Genomic DNA, 23,150 nt, shown 5'->3' on the forward strand with positions numbered 1-23,150 from the left:
CCTACAAGCTCGTAGCGCGCCACTCGGTGGCGCGCTATGAGCTTGTAGATCTGCTGTTTTTCAATAGCTAAAGCATAACGTGATGCTAAACACCAAAATGGGTTCCCGTTCAGAATGGGTTAATTGGAAATCATCCAACTGGACCAACTCTGTACTAGACAGGCTCAGAGAGAAATTCCAGCTCAAAATTAAAAACAAATACAGCTTTATAGAGGGGAGCATAATACTTGCAGATTTTCATCTCAGTGTAATTTGTAGTATATTATAATCAGATTATCTGGTGCAAATTGGATAAGAGGCTAATTCAGGTTATCCAGGGATCAAAGAATTAACTAATCAAATAATTTACTCTAGCAACATTGGCAAGATGTGCTTGAGCAAAATCAAGCACAAACCGTCAACCGTTTCAGAAAGGAATCAAGTTTATTTGCAATTTTGCCATTGGCAAAAAAATTATAATAAGATACTCGGGCAGAAAAACAACTGAAGTAATTGGTTTTTAAGTTATTTAGCAGCCAGAACAACCGGAAACTCTAATTGTGGCTGACGTTATTTAGCAGCTAGAACTCTAAATTGGGTTTGACATAATTTAGCAGCAAGAAAAACTAACTGGGTTAGAAAAAAACATTGCCGCCATAACAGCCAAAACAATCTAATTGGATTTGAAGTAATTTAGCAGCCAGAACAACCAAAACTCTAATTGGGTTTGAAATAATTTAGCAGCCGGAACCTCAGTCGAAATTGAAATGGGTTTTTATGTCATTTAGCAGCCAGAACAACCCCAAACTCTAATTGGGTTTGAAATAATTGAGCAAGCCGTTAGCCTGACTGCCTTTGTGTGCAGCCTTTCTGTCTTTGCTCAAACATTTCCTCCCCTGTTTCTTGGAAGAGGGGGTCTTCAGCGCTGGTCTCCGCTGCTTCCATTCAGACATCAACTCCCTCTAGTGGACACTGGGTGGAAGCTCAGAGAATATCGTAGGGTCCACATCTACTGGGAATCCACAGTCACGACTGGGATTCCATTGAAATCCTGCTCTCAGTGACACAGCTCCCGTTGGTAACGTGCTCGGGCCCGGAGACAGCTGGTGCCTTGCACTGGTCGGTTTGTCACATGAAACAAAGCCCATCGAGGCTTCTTTTCAGTCTTGAAAATAATGGCCCAGGCGGTGGCGTAACCGTCTGGGCACCCGACTGGTAATCCAAAACTCAGCATGTTCCCGATGAACTGGGTGGTACTCAGTGGGACATGATGAACTGGGTGGTACTCAGTGGGACATGATGAACTGGGTGGTACTCAGTGGGACATGATGAACTGGGTGGTACTCAGTGGGACATGATGAACTGGGTGGTACTCAGTGGGACATGATGAACTGGGTGGTACTCAGTGGGACATGATGAACTGGGTGGACATGCCTGAGGTGGGTTCTTTTTAGGTAGGTGCTGCCCAGTAGTAGCCAACATTTCTCCAGTGGCGGGTTGGTCAATGTCCGGGGGTAATCTGCACTGCAACTCCTGAGTGCTATTCCTTTTCATCAAGTCCATGGTGCTGCGTGTTACTTCCTGCTGACACAGAGGGACAAGATCGCCCTGGTTCGGTGACAACCCTTGAAGCTTTCTATTAGCACTGGGAGAGCTTTCTGGGAGTGCCGTCGACTGTAAAGCATCTTGAGCGGACATATCCCCTGAGCTGCTCTGCTCCTCCAGGTCACATCCAAACCCCCGATACAAGTGGCTGTTCCCACTCAGAGACAAGTCACTCTGTTGGAGAGTTACGGCAACTGAAGTCACACTCGCAACTAGGGCTGCAACAGATTATTTTCTTATTATTCTATGAATTTGATTAATCGAGAAGGACTTTTTTTTAAGATCAATGATTTGACATAAATTCTAGTTTTAAAATAAAATAATAACTGACTAAACGCTTAGTGTAATTAACTGCGAAAGACATATTTTATACAATGGTGTCACACTCACACAAAAATGGTTAAATACAAGCTCACACAGCGTCAGAATAACCAACGACAACGTTCCAGGGTCACAGTACTGTACGCTTATATCCAATATATGCTAAGAACTTAAGAAGTATTACCTGATTCTACGAACCGTGTGTTTTTCCGGGAGATGTGAAGAAAGAGATTATGGAGGCCGTGCCGTCGACTCTGGCCCCTCTGGACTGCAGATTTGAGAAGCACACATTGATGAGTGTGAGGTGGAAGGCTGTGCCGATGTCCACCATCTTGTGGAAGAGCTTCATGGCCATGGTGACCAGCTGGGCTAGTGCATCAGTGCTACCTAATGCAGAAAATTACACAATTCACGACAACATTATCGAGTTATAATGTCAGGGCAAACAAGAAATGCCTGCTCTTAAAAGCAGTTCAGAACGAACATACTGTATGATTCTAATTCGGTTTAAAAAAAGATTCAGTTTGATTAAAAATTAACATGCATTGTGATTCTAATGTCGCTGAACACAATGTCGGAAATAAATAGATATCTCCTGCGATCCAAGTTTGCATCCCTTCGCTTGTGAACAATGAAAAGGCTATACACGGTATAAGGCAACCTAACGCTCACAAGTGCCTGAAAGACAGCCCGTGTACATTTTCTTGCCTACCTGAGGTGATCTTCTGTCCTATGTGGTTGGGGATGGGACACTGGCGACTCTCCCGACTGAACCACTTGTTGGTTGCAGAGTATCTACGGATGGTGAGGCGGAAGGTTTGAGGCTGCCTGCCATCTTTGTGCATCCTTGTGCCAAACGAATATAGAAGAATGTTAGATTCAGGGACAGAATCTACAATCAGATGCTTATTAGAGCTTTTAGTGTAGCTAGTACTGTAACTTAGTTAACTACTTTTTTTTTTCATCCAATTTAGTCATTATGGCAATTAATGCCGGAAGTGTAGGGCCGAATACGTTATTTTTTGACCAATCACAACACCCGTTTCTTTTACGGAGAATGTAAATAGATTTACAAAGTGTATAATTTCCTTGGGTGGTGATTCTGCTAATTCCATTTAACCACTCAAATGGCTAGGTCTTGCCCAGCATGGGCATATGGCCAGACTAATATCACTGCGTAGATATTAGTCTGGAACGTCAGTGTGGAAGAGTTATTTCCATGGGGCGTTTACAAACAGATTCCAACGTCACAGCAAAAAAAGTCTCACTTTGAATAGTGGGCTTCTGATTGGTCACCCCCAAAGTAGTGCTTAAAACCAACACTGGTTTTAAGTTTACATTAGTAAGTTAACGCATTAAGTATACATTTTGTAAACCTCTCCACCAGGCTGCTTAGTAGGTCTCGAATCTTTTGCGAAACCTCTTTAGTCAAGGACATTTTCTTGAAGGAGTCATCACTGAGAGACTGAAACAAAAATAAAAAAGATGATATAAATGATTGTGCAAAAAAAATATTGCTCTACTAATCAACGGAGTGCATAATGACCTGTCCTACCTGTGGGGGCCCAGTCGGGGTGACAGGAAAATCATCAACACCCAGGGCTAAGTTCTGCAAGCGTTGAGCACTGGGGGCCCCAAATTCCCTTACCAAGTCAGTCATAGGGCAGACCTGAAGGTCTTGTACTGAAGATAATATTGAATAGCACTTTACAATGGAGGATGGAGATGAAAGACAGCAAAGGGTAAGCTAATAAAGCTATCCACATATATTTAAAGATGGAGAACCGTGATTTTTGTACTTTTTCTTTAGTTTTGTATGGGTCTATGGAGTTAACATTAGTTACTCTAATAGACCCCAAGGTGCGGTTAGAATATTGAAATATGTCTTCCCTGTGTATTTGGTTTCTCCCTGAAAGCTTTGAGTCAAAAGGCCCATTCTGCGGAATTCCCTCTTTAAAGGATGAGATAATATGTATATAGCACTTTCTGAGTGTGGATTTCATGCAAAAGCTGAGGTTCTATACCTGACACTTTGCGAAGACCACTCATGTCTTGGTGTCCAGGGGTTGTCTTTGTGTTGCTGTGGAAGAACCCCATTCAGTGGCTCCTGTCTGAAGCCTGCGCTCAGCCTCTGCCTCCTCATGCATAATGTTTAGCTCTCATCTGGCTGAGAACACACATACACACACAGCACACTGCACATTGAAGCATTAATGAAAGGTGTGGAGATAAGAGATTATTTAGACTGAACATGGGAGGATTTTTTTTACAGAAGAAACCAAGATAATGCAATGACAAGTATTGACATGACAAGTGCTTTCATGACAAGTAAAATACTAGCCGATACTGTCTATTTGCATCAGAGAGATTTCCAGAAAATCAGATGCTTTTTATACACTCAAGGTTCCTGTACACATTGATTTGAATTATGCACTGAATTCAGCATCTTGTAATGAATATCACACACGAAAATGTGTGCAGTTATAAAATAAATACGCTTATTATTTTCTTGACACATGTCTTCTGAATATATTACCTTATATTTCTATTCTATTAATTTGAACATGTATACATTTATAATAATCATGAAGAACTTATAGATTTAACATCTGTAGAACATTAAAATGTTGGTAGGGTACTACTGGCCAATCTGGAGTGGAAGTGGAGGGGCACAAAATGCAACCTGGGGGGGGGGGGGGGGGCAATGTCCCCCAATTACTATGAAAACCTGGACCATATACAGTATGACTCAGTCCATCCAGGGCGTCTCACTGGTATGATAATGAGGGAGGGGTTAGGGGAGAGGGGCTGGTTTTAGTGTCAGTGCGTCATTAAGGTGGTGTATTTTGACTAAAAAGGCTTTCAGGAAGAAACCAGAAATACACAGGAAGACTCATTTCTTTATTAAGAGTCAACTAAGTAATGTCAAACAGGAAGACTTATTTGTCTTTGTCTTAAAATAAAAAGAAAAGATGTAGCCTTGCATGGCTGTAATTTAGTTCTTTTTTTTCCCAGTGTCTTCCATTTGTGTGGACGGGTTCAAACTCTTCTGACTTTTCCACCTTCCTTGATCATCCATAACATGAGCTCCATGCATGCAAGAGCATCTTCTGCAGTGTCATGGCCAGAAGCTGAGAAAGAGAAAACAAACATGAACACACACACAAGCACCAGGTAAACACACCTCAGTCTCAACCTGAAAACAAAATGGAACTCTTCTTGGTGGCCGTTGTCCCAAGACCCACCTCTGTCCTGGACAATCTTCCTGAGGTGGTCTGCAACAAGGGTGTTCAGGGCCAACTTGTGAGGTGGACCCAGACTGTGAGGGAAGACCACAGAGGTGTCCACCACCGCTTCATGGGTCAACTAAACACAAAGACAAAACCAAGCTCAGGATTGTGTTCCCGACCCGGGGAGAGCTCTGCACGTTTGTACTGTAATTCAAATACTACAGCAGGTTGTTTTTTGAAGTTAAACATAATTTTACAAGGAGGGGTTTTGAAAAACAGAAAAGGATGCAGTAATCCTGGTCTCTAAACTACCTCCCCCTGGCCAGCCTGATGGAAGGGAAATTCATGCATCAATCATAGTTCACATTAAGCTCACCTTTAGGAGACAGAGGTCCATATCTAGGCTGTGGCCAATCAGAATGGTGTCAGCACGAATTAAGTTCAGCAGAGTCTTCTGGACTTCTTTGATGGAGACGTTGACGTCTTTCACATTCTTCTCACTGATGCCTGAAAACCTAGTAATAAATAAATTAAAACAGTCATTCAGGACACTCCCCATTGAAATCACATTTCAAAGGAATGAAATGTGATTTCAACAGCAGTGATGTAAATAGGTTTTCAATGTAATGAGTCCCAGGATGCAGGGATGGTTTTTTAGATGAGTCCCAGGGACATATTTTGCCATTTTTACAAATTGCAGCATTTAACTCCCATTTAATTTTATATGGTTATATTCATGTAGAAAACAGAAGAAGAAATTATTATAACTAAAGCTAGCAAAAATAAACTAGAGTAAAAAAAAACAGTACAGTAGTACAGTAGTGCATCCCGTGGATGCAGAGGTCGTTGTTTTATTGCGTCCCTTAACTATAAACTGCGTTTTGGGATGCAAAATGCACCCTATTTTAATCTCTGAACAGGTAGTGGTTAACCAGGCTAGGGGGCACTACAGTGACTACACACACGTTTAGCTGCGTGCCTGGTCCAAGCGATACAATACCTATTTATATTATTAAAGGGGAGAAATAATGGACCAAAAGTAAGTTTCTGAACTTTGTGAGGAGTTTAGTTTTACTATTTTCTTTGTGCAGCCTTTTAAATGCATTAAAGCTCTATAGACCATTTGTTCAGTAACTGGATAATATTAGTATCATAAAATGAAAGAGATCCAATCACGAGAGAGAATTCCGTGTATGAACTCGAGTGGATAATGAAGTGTGTCTGCATTCCAGGTTAACGATCATTGACTACCTGGTGTTGTAGTCGATGACGTCATTCGCAGGTCTGACATAAGTGTCGTAGAGAATCTGCATGCTGGAGTTGACCAATGTTACTCTGGACAGCTCCACACCACGAGTGGTGTAACACTACATTTGGCACACACACACACACACACACACACACACACACACCCACAACCCAAAAGTAATAGAAGACATTGAAAAATCTTTATTTGGAGTTTCAACCATGTACCAATCTGGGAACCCAACGGCAAAAAAAAAAGGAACACCTCGCACCTCAAAATCCGTTTGAGAAATTAACCATATAGATTAACCCATCAAATATTGCATTCATTGCAAACAGACCACAAGGGGGCGAGCCCAACTCGTTTGCTATGGCATTTGAAATACTTATATCCATACCTAACACCATGCCCAAAATCTAAAAGTAACCATGAAGTGCACAAACGTAAAAAAAAAACAGACAGACAGAGATGACCCATATGTGGGCATAAAAAGAATACCATAAATATTGATCAAACCACAACGTCATCAATGTCACAGGCATCAAAACAAGACCGCAAGGTCTTTCTTCTGTGACGTCCTTTTGGACCAATGCTGTGCTTGACTGTACCCTGTAGTGTTTGCATTTTATGGTCTAAAGAACTATCAAATTGTTATCAATCATTGGACTGGACTCCAAATACAGGCATAAAAAGGGACAGACATCTTTTGATAACGCAACTTTACCTTCTCACAGTTGAGAGAGTAGACCCCAGGACAGCTGGTATCTGTGGTTGGTCTGGGTTGAGTAAACACAAACCCATCCAGGTTCACTGCATCGTGGACATGCAGCTGAGGAATAAAACACAAACCCATCCAGGTTCACTGCATCGTGGACATGCAGCTGAGGAATAAAACACAAACCCATCCAGGTTCACTGCATCGTGGACATGCAGCTGAGGAATAAAACACAAACCCATCCAGGTTCACTGCATCGTGGACATGCAGCTGAGGAATAAAACACAAACCCATCCAGGTTCACTGCATCGTGGACATGCAGCTGAGGAATAAAACACAAACCCATCCAGGTTCACTGCATCGTGGATACGAGCATGATCTAACTTTACCATTAATTGACGGGTATACTCGTGAATGGCAGTGAACTGGTGGATTTGAATTGGCAGTCAGTGTTAAAAAGTATAGGTCTTGCTCACGTGTCGCAGTGCGTTTTGAGCTTGTAGTGACTCTTCTGGTTCTCATTTACCTTGAAGACTTGGCATCCTGGTGAACCCATCACCGCCTCACAGCAGCTGTACCGCGTTTCCACCCCACCTGGGACTGGTGACAGTATGACAAGACCAAGACTTAAAGAACCCTCTTTTACAGATGACCCAGACACACTTTTGACCCATGACCTAGGCTTAAGAAATCATCTTTTTAAAATTGACCTAGGAATAAACACTGTATGCAAGTGGACATTTGGATACCGATCTGTAAGCTGTCGACACACCATGAGTTGATGGTTTGTATGTCTTCTTTTGGACAACATCCGTAACGCACATTACACGTGCCATGTACTGTATCTATAAGTTTGAGAGGCTATATTGTAGCTCTGTTTAGGGGTATTGCACAACAGTGAATGATGAAAAAGTTGCACTTAGCGTACAGGGACAATATTGGACATAATACGTCCATCTAGTGGAGTTTTCTTTTCTCTCCTTCAATCTGGCTTTTTGGGCCCAACATTAAGGTAATGTTTTGGGCCAGGCTTTCATTTTCAGGCCAATTGAGAACTCTGGCCTCAAGCCACGGCTGTCACAGGCAGAGGCATAAACAATTTTACACGTAACCCAGACAAACATTTGTTTATTAAGTGAGCCATTAACATATCCCCTGCCAGGTATTAATTATTTCGCCCCTGCTAAGATCTTTTTTATTAAGAGCTTCTACCTTTGCAACAACCATATTAAAGTATTTCCTACAGCTTTAAGTCAAAAAATCTGAACTAATCCTGCGACATGCGTTAATATTGCAATACAGTACTTCAGTTGAATCCACTAACCTCTCTGCTCAACTCCTTTTCCATAGTGGTAATTACATTCTTTCATGCGGGTGTGTCTGCCCGTCTGGCTCACAGAATACGTAGCCCCACACCGACTGCAGATCCTCTCGGAGGCTTTTTCCAACAAACAAATTAAACAGGTGGTGGACATACTTAGGCAATGTGAGGACTTCTTATAAACACAATACATGCCAATTTGGTCCAATACCAGTTTGAATGGATGGCAGTCTTATTAATCAGTACATTATTGTCAGTCAAGTACTTACAGTCTGTGGTGACCCTCTTGTCTCCACCCAAGAGAACAGCGGCGTATCGTTTTCTTGTGTTCCGAAATGGATAGCCCTGCTCAATCCTTGTCTGCTCTGTCAGAAGATACTCCTTCAACCCGTCGTACAGCGTGGCATTACCTTTGACAGTAAAGAGATACTTGATTACCTTTCACCGTAAAGGGACAGTCCTTGTGAGAGTAACCAGCCTTTCTAAAGTTAGCTGGAATTGAAGAATGCTTGAGAGAATTATCATGCTCACACTGAAGCCTTTCTAAAGTTAGCTGGAATTGAAGAATACTTATCATTCTCACCCTGAAGCATTTTGGTCTTCAATGGTATACGGCCTCTGGAATTTTGGACACCGACTCCCTTGCCACCTGAACATCAAAGTCAACACGGTAAATAAAGAATTCAAATCATCCCCCCACCCCCCGATTCCCTTTCTTCCATCTCACCTTTGGGAGCAGTAACATTGCTTTGAGTCCTCAGCTTCTTGATGACATTCATTACATCACTCTGATATTTGACTGTGTTGATGCTTTGCTTATAGACATTCTTCTCCTGTGCCTACAAGCATTCAAAAAGCACTGAAAAAACATCTGCAGTCTCCCAATCTACCAGTGAGAGTCAAAGGAATTGTGGCTGTGGTACTAAAAAAAGAAACCTGCCCGTTTTCTTTTACAAATGAAACCCTAAGCCCTACACGTTAGCTCATCTACAAGCCTTCATGTTGTAAACATACATGTTTAAATTGTGATATTATCAAACATAAAAACAGACAGACAGTCTAACAGTTTCCATTTAATCAGACCAGAAGCAGTGGGGGGTTATCAAACGCAGACTCATGCACAGCGAAAACAACCCTGTGTGGTACTGACCATTGAAGCGTCTTCCTTGGGCGGGGCTTCATCATGGGGCATGTCGTCATCAGCACGACTCTTCATTTTCCGTTTGTTGTGCAGGGGCTACAGATTAAGATTACAGATCAAGTCCTTTTACAAATCAGTCTATGCATTTTATGAAGAGGTCAATTATCAAGCCTAAGATAACTTTGCTACTTTGCTATAATATTGCTTACCTGAGCAGGGATACAAATAGGACCAGAGGGAGCGGCTTGGCGTCTATGTATTGATGCTGTGACAGAAGCCAATGACGGTGCGTTTAGTTTAGCTTTCAATGCAGAAGTGGGAGGTGCAGAAGCATTGGATTTAGCTTTAACTGCAGTAGTGGGACGTGCAGGAGCATTGGATTTAGCTTTAACTGCAGTAGTGGGACGTGCAGGAGCATTGGATTCAGCTTTAACTGCAGTAGTGGGCCGTGCAGGAGCATTGGATTTAGCTTTAACTGCAGTAGTGGGAGGTGTAAGAGCATTTGGAGCTTTATGATGCGTGTCAGGCACAGGGTCATGACCAGGTGCACGGACAGGGGCATGGAGAGAAGGATGCACAGGGGCGTGGTGAGGAACATATGGAGGATGCACAGGGGCGTGGTGAGGAACATATGGAGGATGCACAGGGCCGTGGTGAGGAACATATGGCGGATGCACCAGGCCATGGACAGGCGCATTGGGGAGAGGATGCACTGGGCCATGGGGAGGAGGATGCACAGGGTCATGACCAGGTACATGGACAGGAGCATGGGGAGGAACATATGGTGGATGCACCAGGCCATGGACAGGCGTATTGGGGAAAGGATGCACAGGGCCATGGGGAGGAGCATGGGGAGAAGGATGCACAGGGGAATGGACAGGAGCATGGGGAGGAGAATGCACAGGGCCATGGACAGGCGTATTGGGGAGAGGATGCACAGGGGCATGGACGGGAGAATTGGGGAGAGGATGCACAGGGGAATGAGGGGGATGCACAGGGTCATGACCAGGTACATGGACAGGAGCATGTAGAGGAGGCACAGGGGCATGACCAGGTACATGAACAGGAACATGGGGAGGAGGCAAATGGGCATGGTGAGGAGGCACAGGGGCATGACCAGGTACATGAACAGGAACATGGGGAGGAGGCACATGGGCATGGTGAGGAGGCACAGGGGCATGACCAGGTACATGAACAGGAACATGGGGAGGAGGCAAATGGGCATGGTGAGGAGGCACAGGGGCATGACCAGGTACATGAACAGGAACATGGACAGGAGGCACATGGGCATGGTGAGGAACATATGGCGGATGCACCAGGCCATGGGGGGGAGGATGGGGGGGAGGATGCACCAGGCCATGGACAGGAGCATGGGGGGGAGGATGCACCAGGCCATGGGGGGGAGGATGGGGGGGAGGATGCACCAGGCCATGGGGGGGATATTGCACAGGAGCGTGGTGGAATGGCATGTTAAACAAATATGGGGAGATGGCAGAGGGGACTGAAGCCATAATGGATTGGGCAGAGGGTAGAGGGTAGTTTCCTTGTGCGTAGTGCATGATGTGATGGACTTGGATCACAGGTGGATAGCCTATGAAATAAAAAATATTAAATTAGCAACTAGCTCTTCTCCAAGAAAGTATTGTCATATGCAAAAGAATGAATAAGTCTGCACACCGTTTTGAAAGCTCCCCAAAAACTTTATTTACCAAGGCGGGGTAAAACAAAACACAACTTTTCGGCCTCTGTGGCAGTCTGTTCTTTTTTGTTCGACCACCCGTTGAATTAACCCGGGATGTGCGTGCACCTCCTGAACACTTTAGTATTGTCATATGCAACCTTAAAACATACACCATACAATGACATTCCAAAACCTTGGATTCTTAATGTTTCGATTGAGCAGTAGGGATGAAAATCTCCAATTAAATGTTGGCTGTTCCGTTAAGAGTATGCTGCAGCTACCTCAACAATCATTTCTACACTGCAATTGTCAGTGTTATTTGACAAAGATGGGTCCATTTACACTCAAGTTAAATGAACACAATTTAACACACTAAAATCCTGCTATATTGAGGCGCCACCAAGTAATACACAGGTATTTACTATCCCGTTGCTGTAACTCCTGGACTGAGTCTGCGTCGACACAGCATCTATGGCTCTGCTCTGGATCCAACAACACCAGTAAGACGCGCAAACACGGGAAGCGAACGCAGCGGAGACCCTGCAGATCCTGTCTGTCTGTCTGTCTGTCTGTCTGTCCCGCTGTTACTGTATATGTGGACCTGGCCCCTTTTGTGCCCATATATGGAGCTGAGTGATTTGTTTGTGATTGATGCAACACACTCCATATTTGGACGTATTGATGCAACACACTCCATATTTGGACGTATAGCGGCACAGAAAGACACACACACACACACACACACACACAGACAGACATGATCTGCTAGGTCTCATAGTAAGTGCTCACTGCGTTCGCAAAGATGGTCCTGCTAGATGAGGAGCCACCAAGTAATACATACAGGTATTTACTATCGCGTTGCTGTAACTCCTGGGTGTCAGACGAGGACTGAGTCTGCGTCGACACAGCATCTATGGCTCTGCTCTGGAGACAAGATGGTCCTGCTAGTTGAGGAGCCACCAAGTAATATATACAGGTATTTACTTGAGTTTCCGTCTAGGTTTTATAACACCTTGTCACATTGTACAGTATATCGATGCTTACCGCTTTGCATTGAGAACTGTTGTCCCAAACAACTCTGCTGCCCTTGGGTGTTAGAGGACTCAACAGTTTGCGTGGCCACAACATCTGTTGGCACCTGAAACATATATTTATTTACAGGTAAACAGAGGGGTGGCAGAGGATGTCCCTCATGAGGCTGGTCCTGTGGAGCTCGCTGAGTGAGTGTGTGGTTAGGGTTCTCTACCTGGGGGTCGTGACCCCTCAGGGAAGGAGTCACCAATAATTTACATACATAGTACATGCAATGAATTGGGACACCTTTGGTCTCCATTTAAAAAAGGCAGTTAAATCACACCCGTTTGAACTTTGAAGTGAGTGTTGCAACTCTGTGTGGAGGTGGGGGCGGAAGTTCCAGACCCACAGGAACGCACCCAGGGTGCCGGCCCGATTCCGGTGAGTCCCTCTACTGTACTGTACTGTACTGTCACTGTACTGACCTACAGGAACGCACCCAGGGTGCCAGGCCGATTCCAGCGAGCCTCCCCGCGTCCGAAACGGTACCGTCACTATGTACTGTACTGGCAGACCCAAAATCATGATATATAGTTAATATGTGCGTGTGTGCACTGTTAGGTTGCGCACAGGTGGTGAAAAACAGCCATGCTGTTTTCGTGCCCATACCCACCCACCCAGCCAGCCAGCTACCCACACACAGCTCCGTAAGGGAGTGGTTGCAAAAGCACTCCACAGACATAAATAGCAGAGCCTGCCTAGTGTAATCTAGCCATTTAATCCAGAATAGTAGGTAACCAATAGCCTAGGCCCTTGTGAAATAACTATTGTAGGATATCAGTGAGTAGGCATAGTGAAAAGGTACTACAGCTGTACTTACTGCAGTTACTGGGTCACAGTCCGACGAGTCTGGTTCTGATTCGTCTGATGAGGATCCCACGAGGATCACATCTGGATCAATGAAATGTTTTTCTTTCTTCACCATTCTCATGATAAGGCACTTCTTAGCACTGTGGGCAAAACGCAAATTAATGTATAGTTCTCAAGCAGTGGAAAAAAAGAAGAAAAAAAAGAGTACTATTGAGACAGTAATCATTGTGTTTGTTCAGGGGTCTCCATGCCTTCATATGCCAATTTCAGGATATTATGCATACTAGGATAAACAAGTGAAACGTGAAGTAGCCCAATGACAAAATTGGAACACCACAGGCCTATGGGTCAATCCTACTATTCGGCCTAGTAGGCCTAACTTAAAAAATATATTATTTTGTTTACAGTTTTTTTTTTAATCTGAAAGGCAAATTAATTTCGAAATAGATATCAATCATTTACACTGTAGGCTAGTGCTTCCAAACTCCAATCACCTGCACAGATTTTTATGACACAAAGGCTTGGCAGATTGAAAGAGGATAATTCAAGTTTTCCCTATAGCTGCAATGTTGGCGAGTTTAACGTTGTTTAATACAATCAGATCGCAAACGCAAATTGGATGAATGGGGAGTCAATGGAGGGTACGTATTGCAACTCTAGATTCATCCCATAATTTAAAAAATCTTGAGTTGCAAATTGCGGCTAGGAATGGGTCACCTCTACCCGAATAGAGCTGGAGACACCGATACAAAACAAACACACAAGTTCACAACACATAAAGCACCCATTATCAGAAGCTTTAACCTTTAAATAAAAACGTATAGCCTACCCAAATTTTAATGTCATTCAACCTGTACACAGCACAAGCTTTTCCCTGCATAAAACGAACAAATGAATAGGCTATAGCGGACGACGTCCTTGTCTGAACCGTCCTCTATTATACTGGCACCAACTCAGCGACCACGTTAATGAAACAGGTGTGACTAATATAGCTATTAGCTACTTTGCATAATTGCAAAAAACCTGGTGGGCTCAACTTAAATTAAGTCAAATCTCCATTGGTTGGTTGAAGAAGAGAACTGCCATATGCTACACAAAAGGGTTTTATTATGTCTTTACTTTGAAGATGTCCATAACCCCTCCCCCAGGTGTGTAAATTGGACTGTAAACCAAAAACACAATCACAAGGGAAATTACAGAATCCAAAATAAATCAAGTGATTTCATACAAACAGAACAAAAAGCAAACAAAAAGCAGGGGGGGGAGGGGGAGGGGGAAAAAGAAAAACAGTCCATAAGAAAATTAGAAACTAAATTAGAAAATAGAAAACTAGAAGATAAGCATATTAAAGCCCATAGCATAGTTATGTGCAGGCAGTGTGCCATGTTCATGTGTGGACAGGGTGGGAAAGATCTTTATTTGAATCAAAATCTTTTGCCTTTGCCATCTTCCTTGATCTTCCATAACATGAGTTCCATGCAAGCAGCAGCATCTTCTGCAGTGTCATGGCCACTACCTGAGAGAGAGAGAGAGAGAGAGAAAATAACATGAACACAATAATCAGATAAACACCCTATTTTAGGGATCTTACTATGAGTGCCCTCTTTTTCCCCATACAGCAAATATCTTACAGAACAAGCTTTTATTGTTCACCCCAGAATAGGGATGTTAGGGTTCATGCGAGTAACCGTCTTTACACATTGTGGGGCGTGAATACAAATTGGGTTCTTGCTGCATAATATTTGCGTTAAACCAGTACAGTTCATAAATATATTAGCAAACAAAACAAATTAACATAAAGGAAATGCCCATTTGTGGCAAGAAAACAAATTGTACAGTGCAAGTCACAGACACAAATTTCATATTTGTAAGTGTAATTATTTTAACATCACATTTCCATCTACACCTTTATTGTTTGATTAACATCGTTTGTCCATCATTTGAGACGGCTTGAAGAAATTATTGCAACCATGAAAACTATGTGTTTTCAATTAATTCAATGCAGTAATCAGTGTGTGCAGGAATTAAGGGCTCTATTTTCGTCACCGCTAAAGCCCTTATCCCTAAACTTCTTTGGCTTTTCTTTGTACTATTTTGAAAAACATTTTTGAATAGTTCCATTAGCCAATCTACATTGACACGTTGTGAGCTTGTAGACTGGCCATCAAAAATGTTTTGAAAATAGTAAAAAAAAAAAGGCAAAGAAGTTTAGGGATAAGGGCTTTAGCGGTGACGAAAATTGAGCCCTATAAGTACCAAGCTACGATTTGTGAAATACCGTGAAAAGGGGACACACACACACACACACACACACACTCACACAATTATTACTTAAAGGCTAGACTTTAGCAGCCTCATGTGTTAGGGTTACTGTATGCTTGATTGACACTTGGTTGTGTGCCGTGTCATCCACCAAAAACACAGACCTACAAGCTCACAACGTGTCAGAGTGTGACACATTGTGGGTTTGTAGATAAGCAACTTTCTGTCCGAGACCGGCACGCAAGTATAAACCATCCTTTAGACTTGCAGCGGTCCCCAATCCGTTTTGGCCGTGCACCCCCTATTACCTCATGACCTTGCTGACGCACCCCCCAACGCCAAGTTTCGTTGCATTTGGCCGAAAATTATACTTTTATATGATTATGGCAAATAATCACAGAATGTCACTGCACTGCGAGACATGCAGCTGCTGTAAACTCCCACAGTATACATCTATAGATCTCCTTACAACACTCGTTTACCGTTTGTGCTAAAAAAACATAACTGTCATTCCCCTTTTCATGTCACCCTAGAGGGGGTGCATGGGGTGCATCGCGCACCACGGCTTGGTAACCCCTGCTTTAGAGTAAACCAAGTGTTAGACCAGAGAAAGACGTGGCGACCGAGAACTCCAATCGATGACGACTCCAGTGAGTATTTTGGTAGCGGTTGTCCCGTGACCCACCGTCCTGGATGATCCTCCTAAGGTGATCTGCAACGAGGTCGTTCAGGGCCAACTTGTTAGGTGGACCCAGGCGGTGAGGGAAGACCACGGAGATGTCTAGAACCAAGCCATGGATCAACTGAACAGACAAAACCAAACCCAGAGATCAATAATAACCGTGTATGGCAGTGTTTCTCAAACATTTTCAGAAATAGAGAAAATATATATATAAAACACATTTACATTTTTGGAAGTAGGACTTATTAATTCATAATGTATGAAGCATTCATAGTGAACGCTTAAGCCTTGTTGTAGGCTGCTACTGAACTCACCTTCAGGGCACAGAGGTCAGATTCCAGACTGTAACCAATCAGAATGCTGTCTGCATGAATGAAACTCAGCAAGGTCTCCTGGACCTCTGTTATGGAGGTCTTGATGGCGTTCACGTCATCCTCACTGATGCCTGAAAACCTACCCATTCGTGATAAGGTAAATACTACTGGTAGGCTTTCAGTGTTCAAATAAAGATTTAAAAAAAAGAAATCATTTTCCAGAACAGCATGGCTTCATGTGGATCTCAGTCCGATCCAAGCCCCATTGACATCCATATATTATATACCGGTAAGTAAAGTTAAATATATATATTTTTTAAATCATAAAACTTGTATTAAAAAAATAAAAAAATAAGGATCTTGTAGATTTGCCTATAGGCCATTTGGCAAATGCTTGCCCCAGAATAGGGATGCCAGTGTTCGTTATAGGTGAAAAGAAGAAGGCAGAAATCTAACAACATTACCTGGTGTTGTAGTCAATCACTTCATTTTCAGGTCGGATGAAGGTGTCATAGATGACCTGCACGCCAGAGTTTACCACCGTCACCCTCGACAGCTCCAAACCTCCAGTAGTATAACACTGACGAGACAAAATGGACACAACAGCAGACATCAAAATGGTTTGGAAACCATTCTAAAACAAGACAGTTTTTCTTTCTTTTTTTTCTCTTGACCCAATTTTATTGATATTCATTATGATAGGCCGCTGCCTACTGAAAATAAACTTAAACCTTCAGCAGGACATTACATTAAAAATGAGATGCACACTCCTGCCAGTGCACTGGACCAATACTGGCATTAACTAGAGTTGGTCCCCAAGTACTGCAGTCAGTACAGGCACACTGTGGTGCGCAGACGCGTCAGAAGCTCCACCTCCGTGGCTGACTGACGCGGAGGAGAGCGTTTCCGGGAATCTGTCCGTCGCGTCAATCAGGCGCGGAGGTGGAGCTTCTTTTCCATCCACCAGCTGTCTAAAAACCCCACGAAGAAGGGCTTCAGGTTCTTCTGACGCGTCTGCGCGCGACATTGTGCCTGCGGGGACTGTGGCTGCTCACTGGACAAAGTTCATCAAGGCTGACAATAAAGCATATCAAATATCAAAAATTATTACCATTTCACAGTTCAGAGAGTAGACCCCAGGACAGCCCTCATCGGATGCTTCTCTGGGTCGGGTGGCCACAAACCCCTCCAGACTCACCGCATCATGGACATGCAGCTGGGGAAGACATGATACACAGGGAAACGTTGCTACTTTAAGGAGCTATTTTAAGGAGCAACGAAACAGTAAAATCTTGAATATATTGCTCTACATTCCAGTACTAATGATTGCTATATTATCCTGGTTGTAAAAACAAAAAGAAAAAAAAGGGGTATACCAGCCTTTACTGAACAATCTCGTACAGTAATTATCTGAATAAATCATTTAATTTGCAACTCTCAGATTCAGTATTGTACTGTGTAGATATGTCAACTCATCATCCGTGTTTTATTTACCTTGAACACTTGGCAGCCAGGAGCCCCAATCACTGCCTGACAGCATCCGTAGCGTGTTTCCACCCCACCTGGGACTAATGGACAGTTTGATAAGATGCTCAATTCATTACGTTTTAATGTAATCAAAGAAAAACCTTGAAGATATTACATTAAATTGACTCACCTCTCTTCTCAACTCCTTTTCCATTGTGGTAATTGCATTCTTCCTTGCGGATGTGTTTGCCTGTCTTGTTCACAGAATATGTGGCCCCACACCGACTGCAAATTTTCTTAAAGGCTTTTGTAGGAATGAAACATAAAGTCCTCGTCATAGTCCCTTATTGCATGCCTAGTATGGGTGAAGTGTGCCCTCCAGTGGTGTATTGAGAGCACGGCATCCTTTAACGAAACCTTTAGAACCTTTTTGACATTTTGAGATAATATAGCTGGATAAAGATACACAATGCTGTGTTCCAGCATATTTCCTGTACAGTTAAAAGTGGTGTATTTATTATTTTGAATAGCTTCACAGTCTGAGAGTATTCATTGGTGTATGGTGTTTGTTCAGTAACAGGGGTCGCCCCATCTTTCCAGCTCTTTAGTCAACAGAAAATACATTTTCAGGTTGGGAGGACAATTGTATTAGATCAGGAGATAAAACTTGTACTGAATACAGGATGAACAAGTTAAATTGGAAGTGATGAAACAAAAAAGGACCGAACAAATTTAAACTAGAACACAAATTAAGCTGATAAATTATCTTTGTGAACATGTCTTTGATGTATTACCATGTTTATGTTCTTGCTTACGGTAAATCGCTGGATTAAGAGCGTCTGCTAAATTGTAATCTCTCTCCCGATTACATAAAATTGGTATCCCAACCTGAAAATGTATTCACAGTTTACTGGAGAGATGGGGAGACCGGTTAATGAACAAACAGTATCTATAGCAATGATTACTATTGAAATAGAGCCTTTATAAAATCATATATATATATAGCCTCCTTTAACTTCTTGCTGGAAAACACCTCACCTGTAAAGAGACCCACAATAAATGTCATTGCACTTCAGCTGCATTTCAAAGTGTCTGTGCAAAAGGATCCATTACGCTCAAGGTTCATTAGTTCATTAAAAAACGCTTACGATCTGTGGTTCCTCTCTTGTCAGCAAAAAGGGCTGCGCAGCCAGGTTTCTCAGGGTGTTGGAAAGGATAGTTGTTCTCCATCAGCCTCTCCTCAGTCAAAACATACTCCTTCAAACTCTGGTACAACGCAGCGTCACCTGATAGTCACACACACGCACACTTTGTTAATCACAAAAGTCCTGCTTTTATAAAAGGGGAACAAATTATATGCATTTAAAAAGAATATGCTGACCGTTTAGTGCTTTTACATTGAGTGGAACTTTGCCTTTGGACATTTGAGTAATAGCTTCAATTTCACCTGCACAAAAACGTTTACAATGTTAATCAAGTTCACTCATTGAACCAATGTCTTTTTTTATTATCTCAGCATGTTAAAAATCACCAGAGCTGCATTTATTTCCTGTCAACAGATCCACTTGATCCTTGATTAATCTCACCTTTAGCAGAAACAGTACTTTGGCTTTTCAACTTCTTCAGTGCATTCACTGCAACGCTCAGATATTTCAGTTTGTTGGTGCTACGATTATATACACTCCTCTCCTCTGCCACCGCCTGCAGAACATTATATGGCAATTTAAAACATTATTGTAGAGAATAATGTTTTCATTATTCACCAGTAAGACATGATGTCATTTGAAGGGGACACAGACCTTTTCAAAAGCATCATTGACACTGAGAGAGGTTTTAAGGAGCTCCTCAGTGAACTTGTTAACGTAGCTCTGTCGCACATCATGTGGGACTTTCTCCTTGACCGACGGAGGCGGCTTCATCTTACGTCTAGCGGCCATGGGCTTTTAAAGGACACATCGGTCATTTTAGATTAGTTTACATTTCTGTAAAAGCATAACTTATTCAAGATTCTTCCTTACTTAAAAAAAAAAAAAAAAACTTTCTGGCCTTGACATCACGTATACAAACAGAAAAGTCCTATCTGATCTTAACGACATTAAACTCACTCATTACCACTCACTTTGTGGTATCTGATTGCATTAAACGACATTAAACTCACTCATTACCACTCACTTTGTGGTATGCGGTATGGTATCTATTGGACCCTAATTGTAGTTTAGGATGAAGTCAACCACCCCTTTCAAAGTCACTCACCTTGGCGGGGGCATGGACGGCAGCATGTGGAAGAGAGTGAGAGACTCACCTTGGCGGGGGCATGGAGGGCAGCATGTGGAACAGAGTGAGAGGCTGCGCTTGGGTGACCCGACACAGGATTGGAGATTGATGTATGCAGAGGGGTCAGAGTTGTTGGATTGAGCACAGCCTGACGGCACGCATGCATAGGAGTGATTGGTGTAAGGATAGGGGTAATGGAAACGCCTTCTGGAAGGATGAACCGAAGGTCGTTGCCCACTTGAATCACAGTAGTGCCCATGGGTAAGCAATTCATGTAGGCTGGGGGAAAATTAGGAAAATAACACAAGTTAAAAGCAATGAGGAGTGATGCAACTCCACGCATTATGCCGAAAAGTTGATGTTTTAACTTGTATGCGCATCTAAAAACCACTAGAAATATGCGACGTGCCCTAACAGAGCAAAACAATGGTTCCCTTTGAGACACATTTCTAGCGACGCATCTCAGACCTGTACGTGTGATCATCCCCTGACCTGATGTTCTTTTGCCAACGTGTGTGGCGTGCGCTGACTTACTGGTTGTGTTTTGAGAGAGGGGAGGCTGTACAGCGGCTGGCTTCTGGAGAGAGGAGTTGCAGGCCTGTACTGCCTTCATAGAAGCAGACTGTGTGGAGGAGGTGCTGCAGGCCTGTACTGCCTTCATAGAAGCAGACTGTGTGGAGGAGGTGCTGCAGGCCTGTACTACCTTCATAGAAGCAGACTGTGTGAAGGAGGTGCTGCAGGCCTGTACTACCTTCATAGAAGCAGACTGTGTGGAGGAGGTGCTGCAGGCCTGTACTACCTTCATAGAAGCAGACTGTGTGGAGGAGGTGCTGCAGGCCTGTACTGCCTTCATAGAAGCAGACTGTGTGGAGGAGGTGCTGCAGGCCTGTACTGCCTTCATAGAAGCAGACTGTGTGGAAGAGGAGCTGCAGGCCTGTACTACCTTCATAGAAGCAGACTGTGTGGAGGAGGTGCTGCAGGCCTGTACTACCTTCATAGAAGCAGACTGTGTGGAGGAGGTGCTGCAGGCCTGTACTGCCTTCATAGAAGCAGACTGTGTGGAAGAGGAGCTGCAGGCCTGTACTGCCTTCATAGAAGCAGACTGTGCGGGTGCACTCTGATGTAGCTGTGGGGTCTTGGAGGTGGCAAAGATTGCAGTCCCTGATCCCGATGGTTCCTGCTGATATTATTCACAAATGGAGTAAAAAGCAAGCTTGTTGATTGGCTATTTTTGCTAGTGGTCAAGATCATTTTAAGATCTAATTTTAGTAATGTAATACCTACCTACCTCAATATGTTTGGCCAGGTGTGACAGCCCATGCTTCTCTGGCAGCACTTTGTTTTTTAGATTGAATTCTGGCATCTCTGTTTCGGTATCTGGCACCTGAAATGCATGGGGAAATAATGTTCTTGTCATTAGTTCTACATAAGTCCAGACTGTTCTTCAGTTTACAATGGTGTGGCAGTTAGACTAGAGCAGTGGGTTTCAAATGTTTGTGCTCAAGGCACAAGTCAGAATATGGATATATATTTTTAATATAATGATATGGACAAAATAAGGGTGCCAGATTGTAAGTAGGTAGTATGGAATTCACCTCTGTATTCGGAAATGAATGCGCACAAAGTAATGATGTAGTAAATTAAAATATACTTTTTGCAATAATAAATGTGTGGTCGTCACAAAATCCCTGGACTTGTCTGACAACACCACTGTTGTCAGACAGAATATTCCTACATGTACATTATTCTGCTTCCCCCTGTTGTCCTCCATGAAGATTCTGTAGCATTCTTCCATCGTGTCACTGTCTGACAAGTCCACATCAGAATAGTCTGCCTCATCCATGTGGGAGTCAACTGCTGCTTCTGATGACAGATGATTTGTCACAGAAAACTGTTGTTCCATCTCATTGGTCACCTGCGGGGTGTGATTTGTAAAAATTAAAGGGGGGACATTTCCATATACACACACTGAATAGAAATAAGGATATCAGGATTCACACATGCTCACACATAAAGATCAAACATATCAGTCTAGATTTCCCAAAAGGAAAAATAAAAAGTAGCTTATCTAATTCATTCTGATATATCCACCGGCCACGATAAAATTAATGAGCAGAGGGGTGGACAATGACATCAGCTAATTGAAAGCCTGTTCACCTTTGCCTGAACAGAGGTTGATGGCACATGGAGAGCGTGGTCAAGGGCTGTGGTCGATGTCGCTTCCTCAATGAAGTTTTCGGGTGAGGTGAACGCTGTTACTGCTCCCAACAACTGCTCTGACACATTCTGGCCACATGATGGCACTGATGTTACACTTTGCATGGGATGCCCATCATAGTCTGGGGCTGAGCACTGGGGATGCTGCTCAGCTTTCTGAGCTTGCAGGGGGAGTCGATGGCATGAAGTGTAGGAGTAAGTGACCACATCTGTCGTAGGCAGTGAGGCTTCTTCTATTGGAGTGTCATGTGGTGGCGATGGAGATGGATTCATTTCCTCATCGGTCTTCCTTATATCCTCCTTGATGAGCAGCTGCTGATGATGGTGGTCTTGGGAGGATTCTGATGTTTCAGGAAGACCCTGAAGCTTGACATCCCAAGTGCTCTCACCCACAAGCTCCATGTCTTGAGAGCACAAGTTGACATCCTCCTGGCTTTTACTCCTCAGGTCTTCCAGACATTTGGTTAAATCGTCAAACACTCCTGCATCACTTGGTTCATTCCTACACTGTTGGTGCACGGCACTATGAGAGAGGCATTCTGCGTTGTCTTCACAGTGTTTGTCATCAACCTCTTTTTCTTCACTCAGAACAGTTGTAGCAGGTTTGAATTTCTTGACCTCGATGACTGTATCCTGTGATTCGGTGATTCCTGTGTCAATACCGTCACAGCGTCTCTGAGCTCGACTCTTCTTTCTGGCGGGAGACGGGGGGATGTCAATAACGAGGTCGCCCTCCTCTTTATAGTCATCAACTTGTTCAGGAGAGGGTTCCACAGGAAGATGGGTCTCAAATGTGGCCACCTTATTTAGG

The 23,150-nt window shown here is 43.3% G+C and overlaps 1 protein-coding gene across 1 annotated transcript; it reads right to left on the minus strand.

Moving 5' to 3' along the window:
- Positions 1–788: 788 nt before the first annotated feature.
- Positions 789–3,565, minus strand: LOC308317028 (DNA polymerase iota-like; the record flags this gene model as incomplete). Its single annotated transcript, XM_080765819.1, has 7 exons — positions 789–941; positions 1,558–1,758; positions 1,916–1,935; positions 2,104–2,292; positions 2,618–2,751; positions 3,282–3,370; positions 3,461–3,565. The coding sequence occupies 7 exons, from the start codon at positions 3,563–3,565 to the stop codon at positions 789–791; spliced, it is 891 nt and encodes a 296-aa protein (XP_080621945.1).
- Positions 3,566–23,150: the final 19,585 nt, after the last annotated feature.

This window comes from Protomyctophum bolini (genome assembly GCF_963924005.1).
Source record: "Protomyctophum bolini genome assembly, chromosome: 6".
Taxonomy (NCBI): domain Eukaryota; kingdom Metazoa; phylum Chordata; class Actinopteri; order Myctophiformes; family Myctophidae; genus Protomyctophum; species Protomyctophum bolini.